Here is a 10,116-nt window from a genome sequence, read left to right as displayed (position 1 = left end):
TGCAAGAGTGTGCGTCTCCGTCCTTGCGTGTGTTTCTGCGTCTCTCCTTATCTGTTTTTGTCATTGTGTGTGTTAACCTAGAATATAGTTATTTCAGCAATGTCACCTTTCTGTTTGCTGTGTGTGTGTGTGTGTGTGTGTGTGTGTGTGTGTGTGTGTTTGCTCTTGGTTATTTCAGAAGAGTCACCTTCCTAACAGCCAGGTGTGTGTGTATGTTTCAGGTGCAGAGGACGTGGTGATGGCCTTTTCCAGATCAGAGACGGAGGACAGGAGGCAGTGACCTCTGACCCCGCAGCAGCTCCTCACTCTATCTGACCCCGCAGCCTGCTGAGTTGGAGGAGAGAGAGATGGAGTGAGAGCGAGACAGACGGAGAGGAGCAGGTCTGTCCTTCACCTGTCGCTCTTCCTCACTCCCTCCTCTTCCTCACACTAAGCGCCGCTCCAGCAGCCCAGAGCCTTCATCACAGCAGGCCGACTCACCAGTCAGACAGAGAGTGATCTTTATTATTTTTACCTTTTTTTGGGGGTTTTTGTTTTTTGTTTTTTTGCATCATGCTTCAGGCCATAGTGTTTTGTGTGAAAATGTGTGTGTGGCTGAATGGACCAAGAGCTTCATTTGTCTGGTCAAATCAAGAGCAACGCTGGAATGAATGGAGATGAAGGGACATGGTTGTTATTTTTTTTTTCTGTGTGTATGTGTGTGTGTTTAATGTTCTCCCAGATTGTGATCCTCACTTCATAATCTCACCACATTTATTGTGCAAGATGTTGAGGATGCTACTGCACTACATCAAAAAGGACATTGTGTGTGTGTGTGTGTGTGTGTGTGTGTGTGTGTGTGAGTGATCCACATGTATTTTTCACATTCAGCTGTACAAGATTCATTTAGTAACATCATCTTTGGAGTAATGTGAAATTTCCTATCCTTTTTTTTTTTTATTGTAAGGACGACACAAGAAAAAAAAACTAGTGAACAAATCGTGCCAACTGTCTTTTATTGTAGAATATTTTTTTTAACGTATCTAATGAATGTCTCGGGTCCTTATTTATTTTTTTTCTTCTGATGTTTCTCTTAAACCCGAACGTGATCAGTAACCCCTTACAGATCTTTAGCAGTTTGCAATAACACTATTAGATCAGTGTACTCTCTTCTTATACTAGACTTTTCAGGGTTTTTAACTTCTTAAGAGTTACCTTGTGTGATGGGGAAACACTTTGTTGTAGAGTCTATAAGGTTCCTCTATAAGGATAACTGACAATCCTAAAGGTACAGGGTGTCCTATATGAATATGATGAGTGGAAGAATTGTAATTTATCGCTGGAATTATGGGACACCCTGTAGATTTCCTACAGAGTTTTTTTTTTTTTTTTCGTACTCTCCTAGATTAAAAAAAAACATTCATAACCAGATATTTCTCATTTTCAGTTCATAAATTCTAGAGTAAAAAGGGAATCTTTTTCACTCACTTTTAAAGCCTACAAGCTCCCCCCCCCCCCCCCCCCCCTCCTTACAAATGAGAAGGTGTTCAAGTCAAACCGGGACTTGTGATTATTCACATTTTTTGTGAATGATTGGCGTTTACAGAAAACTTCAAGCACAATACAGTGATGAGACTCTTAGCCGCAGTAAAACATTTTAACAGTGCAATTGTTTAAAAACAAAAAAAAAAACATATGTCCGTGAATGACGACCCTGACCATGGTGGCTCGGAGCCCACCGCAGTTGTGTGGGAACTGTACACACAATCATTCACCAACATCACGTGCACATTTCAAGAACTCGGCTGGGAGTCATTACATCCCCCATACCGTCCCGACCTCGCTCCAAGCCATTTCCAAATCTCGCGTTTTAGACGTCAATCAGGCAGTCTGATCACGGCTCCAGCATACGGAGAAAATGTTCTTGATGGTATCCAAACTCTAGTAAAACTCTGGGATAAGTGTGTTAGTGTTGCTGGGGAATATATAGAGAAATTATAGTTTTTACTCTCATAACTGCATTCTATAAATCTGCACAATTAAAGTACCAGTTTGACTTGAACACCACCCATAGTTCAGGTTAAGATTTAGGTTTTTCTTTTGTTTTTTCTAAAACATTTTAAATACGATTTCTGACTTCATCAGTATTTAATGTTCATACAACTAAACAACAACAACAAAAAAAGAATTGTTAACTTGACGTGATTGTAACTTGGTGTTTTGAAACGATGCATGCTTCAATTTTATGCGATTTTATGGTGTATATTATAGTAGAACTCAAAGTCTTGCCACAATGAACATCACTAAATATTTTTGATATCTGTGGAAGCTTGTTTGTATGTTCTGTATTCTGTTGGCAATAAGTCCTTAACCGAATCTCCTCCAAGTTTACATCTTCAGGCTAACACACCTTTTTGTTTTCCCCTTCTCTTCTTTTTTTTGGGGGGTAACTGTATCACCAGTGTGGGACATCTTTAAAATTCTGTTTACTTTGTTCTATGCATTTTTGTTCTTAAAGGAATAAAAGAAAAAAAAAGCTTTCAAAGCGCATTCAGAACGCACGTACAGTATCTATGAAGAACCTCCCTTATCTAGATTAAGTTAAAGCCCCTATGGAGATGTCTCTCGGGTTCAAATGTTATTATTTTTAACATTTTATCCGCTGTCAGGTCTGACCGGTTTTGTCATCATTTCTATCTTTTTATTTTTGTTTTACGTTACAAATGTTGTTTGTGATGGTTGATTTGTGATGATTACATTATTGTCATTTGAGTTTGAACTTTTTTTTTCCTATATGGCTGCTTCCATGTTTTTCGACTTTAATGCTTCCAAAAGCTGATCCATTAAAGGAGTTAAGGCTACCGTTTGTGTGCAGTGTTTAATTTTAGTAAGGATTTTAAACTAGGGTGGGGGAAACAAAATAGCTGGGAGCTTTCATCATTCAGAGCAGGTTCATTATAAAATCACATAGCCTTGTTGCAGAGTGTAGGATTAAAAGACACTGCAGTAACAAGGACCGCCAAGGACAAGGCCCAAGAGCTTTAGAGCTGGGCTTAGGGTATAATAATAATATTTTAATCCTTACCTTGTGCATCTTCTTTGGCTTCCATTAAGTTTCCTTTAAGTAAGATGCTAGATATACTATAAACTATGTAAGGTATATAAAAAAAAAACTTGGGGATGAGTTGTTGTAAGGCAATGATCAACTGTGTGGTGGTGTGATGTAGCCCGAAGTTAGGCAGGTTTACTTTGCAGCTGACTATACACTGCCTGGTTAAAAGAAAAAAAAGTCTCACACACCTTTAGATTTGATTACAGCACACAATGTGGTGGCTAAGATGTGTGAAAATTAATCCTCATGCTGGCAGTCTTTTACAATTTAAATCCTGGAATAATCCTGTACCCTCATGGGGTAAAAACAAAAATTCAGTAGATATAATAACCTGGTCATTTAGTACATTCATCATCTGACTTGATTTTATTGCCATATAACATTGCTGAGCCTAGACCCGACCAACCCCCAAGATCATAACACTGCCTCCAGAGACTTGTACAGTGGGCACTGTGCATGATGAGTGTATCATTTCATGCTCTTCCCTACTTACCCTGATGCACAACGCTCTGGAATAGGGTCAGTCTGAACTCAAAAGAACACATGACCTTTTTTCCATTAATCCAAAATTCAATTTTTATGCTCTCTAGCAAGTTGAAGCCTTTTCCTGATTAGCCTCACTAACAAGTGAGTGTACTTATGGCCCGGTTTTGTAAATTCTTGTCACATTCTGTGTTAAAATGCTCTTACTTTCACATATAAAAATAAAGCTCTGATTTCTACTGTTGCTTTTTTTTTTTCTTTCTTTTTTTTTTTTTACAATACAACTTTACCAAATGTTTTAAGTGATCTCGTAAGTTATTTTTTTCCGGCCACATTTCTTTCATGTACAACTAAAATTAAAGCCTCACTGATAGGAATAATAAATGTGAAATAAATTGGTGGTGATTAAAGTTAAATGTAAAAGTTTGCCTCCTCATGCTTTTTAAATAAATTATAAAGTATATACCCCTAGGATACAATTTATCTTTCAGAACATGTGTTTCCTGGAGCAAGAATTCGAAGCATCAGCTAAAATTATCCATGAAAAAAACCCAGTGAAAGTTTTGTCTTAGCCCTTTGACCTACTGAAAATAACACCTGAATGGATCATCCGTGGAAAGCTGCACACAGAATATAAATGATGTTAGAGGCAGTTGTACTGTAAAGGCAAAAGATAAGGATAAAAGTTACTAGAGAATATTTATATTGCATCCACATAACAGAATATTTTATGATAGGAATTTTTCCATGTACCATGTAGAATCTTATGCACTTAATGTCTTTTTGGTAAAAGTTCACAAACGTTTATACTTCGATGTTGGTCGTGAGATGGGTAGGTATAGAACATATATAGTGGTAATAAGCAAACAGAAAGAAGGAGGGGTTAGGTTCATGATTGACATGTGGCCAACACATGATATTGGTGCAAAAAAATCTCATCTAGGTGAAAAAGCGAATTTTCAAATAGGATCATATAACACCATTTTTCAAAATATTTAATGCTATTCATTTCCCGATCCATGCCTTGTTTTTGTGAATATGCATACACAGTTATTTTTTTATCAGGTAAAAAAAAAACAATATAATTTTATGCTTTTTTAGGTAGTGGCCTGCACTTTTTAAATTCGATTCTTTCACTGATCTTAATGGTTATTCTGATAAAACTTGCCCAATTTATATTTCACATGAAAAGACATGTTCGGATGTTGTATATGAATTTGACATGGTTACAGACACAAATCCTTAATTTTTGCACTGAATGCTTTAACTTAACTTGAAATTTTCAGGGCAGTCACTTCCATGTTGCATAAACTTCAGAAGTAGCTTCTTTGGCATGCACATTTTCTGTATTATATGTATAACTTGCCCGATGATGAGCATTCACAAAATTTTTAATTTGTTAGGACAAATTAACAAAATTTTATGTTGTTGTGTCACTGTAGTCCACACAAAATATTTTCCATGTATTGCTTCGCTACAGACAGAAGAAATAAATATTATTTTTATACTCAGCAAGAGACCAGTCCCATCAGGACAGAAATATTTCAGTATCTGTAAAAATGAAGGTGATCCATCAGGAGGACTTTGTCTTGATTTGTACAAAGAGACAAACAGACCCAAACAATACCAGCACTGCTTTTTCACAAATTTATCACAGCATTCTTAATCATAATAGATTCAAGAATCAATTCAATGCAAATCTCTCTTGGGCATTATGATAATGTTTCCGTGAACTAATCCGCACTAATGAGGGCTTCTTTTAAATGCTACTTTATTATTGAGAATATCTTGCACCATCTCGCATTACATGTACAGAAGCTGTTTTTAATTGCACACTGAGGTCTAATTCAGCGGAACATCTGCTTAGCCTGTAGCCTGGGATTTATACAGCAGTGTCTGTGAGAATGATGTTTCATTCACAGCCAGAATGCAGCATCAGACAATCCTGACATTTGGCTCCCTCATGGCATTTTGTATACCATCAGTGTTGTGTAAGGACAATAATTATTCATAAGGTGGTGTGATGTGCAGCAAAGATGGTTCTTTTTCTTTCCAGTGCGTTTTATTCATCTTTTTTTTTTTTTTTATTACGACACAACATACCGTTTATCAGGGTATAGTTATGTAGGAAGTTCAAGTCTAACCGGGACTTTTGCAGAAAGTCTGCAAGAGACCTTGCAGAATAACAGAGCAAAAGTTATGAGAGGAAGAAATACTTTTAATTCCCTATATATGGAATTGGAGATCAATCCCTGCTTTCCTTTATCACCCAAATGAGGATGCAGCATTGACAGATAATTTCACTAACTTCAAGCAAATAAATATTTTCCTGACATTAATTATAAATAAATAAAAAAGACAGGGGTGTCCAAACTTACATATATATTCAGTCAAAGTTTGGATACACCTTCTTATTCCCTGGTCTGTCCCGAGTTTTGTTTCTTTCTACATTGTAAATCAATGTTGAAGGCGTCCACTTATTCCCTCATCATTTATACCACTTTTTCCACAGGGGAAAATGAGATTTATAGCACGAGGTGGGGTACACCCTGGATGGGGTGCCAATCAATGCACATTAAAAATGTAATGAAAAGAAAATACACTCATTTACAGGCTACAGGTAATTTGGGAAGCCCAATTCATCTATTGAATGTAAATGTTGAATTATTTATCATGACTGTATTTACACAAACTATCTTCTCTAGTTTCAGTTCACGGGCTGCACATCCTTCTCTGCACATCCTTCCCTACAGTAGAAACTTGTTGTCAGAATCTCTATGAAGCAGAAGAGAGTTTAAGTCTTCATTACACTATGAGTACTTGAAGAGCTTATGGACAGCCCAAGCTGCCAGAGGACAATGAGCGAGTGTACTGTAGACATGTTGTGGCTCAGTGCTCCTCTGCAGTGTCTAAAGAAGCCGAAAGTGAAAAAAGTGAGTTTTGCAGGGGTGAGATGTGAAAGCAAAGCCAGCCAAAGATGCAGAACAAAGACGTGCACTGCATGACATTTAGAGCTAATGAATATAATGCACTCCTTCTGACTCATGATTAAAAAGTTCCCCTATTCTTCCTTTTAATTAAAAAAAAAAAAAAAGACATTTTTACTGTGTGGGTTAAAATTTACTTTTGAATTAGACATGACTGTGAGCATGGGGTATAAGATTACAGCTATTTGCAAGATCATATGCAAGATCAAAAAAAGAAGCAAAAGAGGATTTTTTTTTTTTGCAAAGGACGTTACAAACAGTTTCTATAAAAGCAAGGAGAAACTAGTGTCCAGGTTATAGAGTATTAGCCGAAACATGATATTGGTGTCGTACCTACTGTACATTAAAAAAGTGAATTTTCAGATTGAGTCATAAAACACTATTTCTGTGTGCATAATACTTAATGCTTTTTATCTCCTGATCCATACTTCATTTTTGTGTAAATATGCATACACATTTATATCTTTATTAGATAAAAAAGAAACATGAATTTGACATGGTTACAGATTTTCTTGCTTTTTAAGCTTTTACCAACAAACCCTCTCTCATTCAAAGCACTGATTAGACCCACACATTGGCAAAGCAAAATATAAAACCATACATTTGTCTAGAAATTAGAGCTTTTTTAGGCTAAAGATTTTTTATATAAATAAACTATAAATTATTTAATTTATCTTTATTAACTGCTACACACAACCATTCACAAACACCACTTGCATGCTTATACATTGCCATATCACTTCACTTGCCTGACCTCGTACCAGGCCATTTCCACATGTCTGGGCCATTAAGGGAGTTCCTGGGAGGCCAGAGTTTTCAATCCAAATCCAAATCATTCGCTGTACTAAAAAACTTTCTACATTGCTGATATCCAAGCATTTCTACATTGCTGATATATAAGTGCATTAGTGTAGCAGAGGATTATATAGAAAAAAAAAGTAGTTTTTGCTGTCACGACTATTTTCTGTTATTTTGCACAATCAAAAATCCAGGTTTGAGTTTAACATCCGTTATTTTTTTAAGGAATTTTGACGATTTGTTTGTTTTTAGCTGAAGAGATTATATGAAAAGTTATGCAATTAATTCATTAATTCTAAACTTGTGTATGCTCTGAGCTTTTTTAATGCTGGAACTGCACTAATAATAAAGCAGAAAATTTATATAAATAAATAAATAAATAAATAAATAAACCTTATCATATCAGATCATATAAATATTTTCATATTTTGGCCCAGTTTTAAATCTAATTAGTTGTTTTGAGATTTGTCCTTTTTTTGTAAACATAGCCTTCCTTGAACATGCAGTCACACACGGGTATACAGCTTGTGCCTAATGTGGCAAAATATTGCTGACTCATGTGTGGGTGGAAAGGCACTGTTTTTTCACTCACTGTCATTTGTTTTAGCAGATCATTTTCTCCCAGCAAGAGCATACGCACAATTTTGACTCCAGTACACTGTGTCAAGGAATAGATATTGGTGTTAATTTGCTCTCCACTATTTAGTTTTGCTGTGTTTATCAGATTATCTTTTTTATATTTGTTTGCTGCAAAACAGCAAATAATCTGTGCTGATTAGACATTTTGCTTTAAAAAAAAAAAAAAAAAAAAAAACTAAAGCAGTTGAACAAAATTCAGCTATATATTTACAAGTCTAAGCCCGAATTAAATCCTCAAGTGGTATAATTATAACATAAGTGATTAAAACAGTGTTCCTATTTCACCCTGTCTCAACGCTGTTTTGCCCCCAGCAATATGCAAAACATTTCCATCTTTTAGCTGGTTACTGGTTAAATATTTTTCAGTCTTGTAGTCAGGTCGGTTTTCAGCCTGTTACTGAAATGAGATGATGTTATAATAGTTCCTGAATTTTCCATTTTGTTCATATCAAGTCAACACTCACTTACTTTCTTTCCCGCCTCATTATGTATTCAGGGTTGTGGGGGCCTGGAGCTTATCCCAGGAGACTAAGGGCATAAGGTGGGGTACACAGTGACCAGGATGGCAATACATCGCAGGGCACACACATATATACGGGCAATTTGGGAACGCAAACTCCATGCACACAGAGACAGGAATCGAATCCTGGAGGTGCAAGGTGACAGTGCTAACCACTACACCACCGTGCCACCCAAGTCAGTACTATCAATGAAAATTTACTTTGAGTTACTAATTGATTAAAACATGTTAATTGTTATGTGATTTTTATATGATATATTATAATTAATTATATTATATATATAATTGGTATGACTGAAGTCATTTATTTAAAGTTTGCAAAAAAGACAGAAACATTAAATTGTTAAAAATGATATATTTTATAGTATACATGATAATATATAATAAAGATGCATTTTCGTTGCTTGTACACACTCTAAGATTTCATTTACCTGCCAATGAGGTGGACGATTTATTTGTGTAAATGATTCCTCACATCCCTGAACCATCCTATCACTTATTTTGAGTTCTGAAATATGTCTGTGCCATCAGAGAGGAAAACCTAAGACATAAAACTAATAACCTGGTCATTTGGTACAATAAGGTAGTTAGCAGATTTTCTTAAGAATGGAATTACCCTGATGCACCATCACTCTGGAATAGGGTCAGTCTGGTCCCACACTATGTGACCTTTATATATCACGCCAAAGTCCACTTTTTATGCTCCCTAGCAAATTGGCACCTTTTTTTCCGATTAATCTTACAAACAAGTGGTTTTCTTATGACCACTCAGTTGATTAGACCCAATCCTGTGTGTTCTTGTTTCATTGTATATGTTGAAATGCTCTTACTTTCACTATCAAGCATAGATTTTACCCACAGATTTTTACTGTCAATTTTTTATTATGCAACTTCAAGCATTCAAGTGATCTGCATTCATGACCACATTTCTTCCACAATGTTGACGGCTCAGCACTTTCCTTCCAGGTTTTAATAATGTGTCAGAGTCTCCTCGACCCAATTTCAGTAATTGCAGATCGCCTTATTTGTTTTCTTTAATTGATAGAGCGTAATAATTTGACCTTTCTGGGGTGGCAATATCACCTTGGCCAGGCAGTGTATCATATAATATTTGATGAGAAACATTTATTGCAATGAGAAACATTTATTGCAATCTAAAAATGTCTCAAGATGCCTACAATTAACTTTTGATCTTGAAACAATAAAATTAAATTAACTTTATGATTTTAATAATCATAAAGTTTAATTGAGTCTAATTGAATTTTTTAGAAAACTAAAAAAATTTCTTAGCATGTACAGTAGTTTCTCTCCAGACATTGTTGTGAGCAAGAGTTAAACATATATACTGTATATATTAAAAAGCATATTTAAGAATATAATATACTAATAGACTTCATATACACATGGTTGGGAAAAATTGACTAAATGTTTTTCCCATTAAAAAGTGCACACACCTGATCTAATAAAAGAGGCCTACACATGACCTCTATGCACTTCCTTTAACTATCTCCTGCTTTTGCTATTAAAATGCAGTCTCACTTCCTCTGGTGCTACTGTGTGGGAGAATAAAAAGATCTCACGTATCCATGTGGTGGAAA

General features: G+C 35.7%; 1 protein-coding gene across 2 annotated transcripts in view; it reads left to right on the top strand.

The window, feature by feature from the left end:
- Window positions 1–3,818, top strand: part of ctnnbip1 (catenin, beta interacting protein 1) — a 38,596-nt gene extending 34,778 nt beyond the window's left edge. The window contains exon 4 of one of the 2 annotated variants that reach the window (XM_053483357.1): window positions 222–3,818. In XM_053483357.1, coding sequence (XP_053339332.1) covers window positions 222–280 — 59 coding nt within the window. In that variant the 3' untranslated portion in view covers window positions 281–3,818. The remainder of the gene's footprint in view (window positions 1–221) is intronic. The other variant, XM_053483356.1, reaches the window with a different exon arrangement.
- Window positions 3,819–10,116: the final 6,298 nt, after the last annotated feature.

Source organism: Clarias gariepinus, chromosome 22, assembly GCF_024256425.1.
Source record: "Clarias gariepinus isolate MV-2021 ecotype Netherlands chromosome 22, CGAR_prim_01v2, whole genome shotgun sequence".
NCBI lineage: Eukaryota > Metazoa > Chordata > Actinopteri > Siluriformes > Clariidae > Clarias > Clarias gariepinus.
Note: the sequence above shows the minus strand (reverse complement) of the source record. Positions and strands in the feature narration are given on the sequence as shown.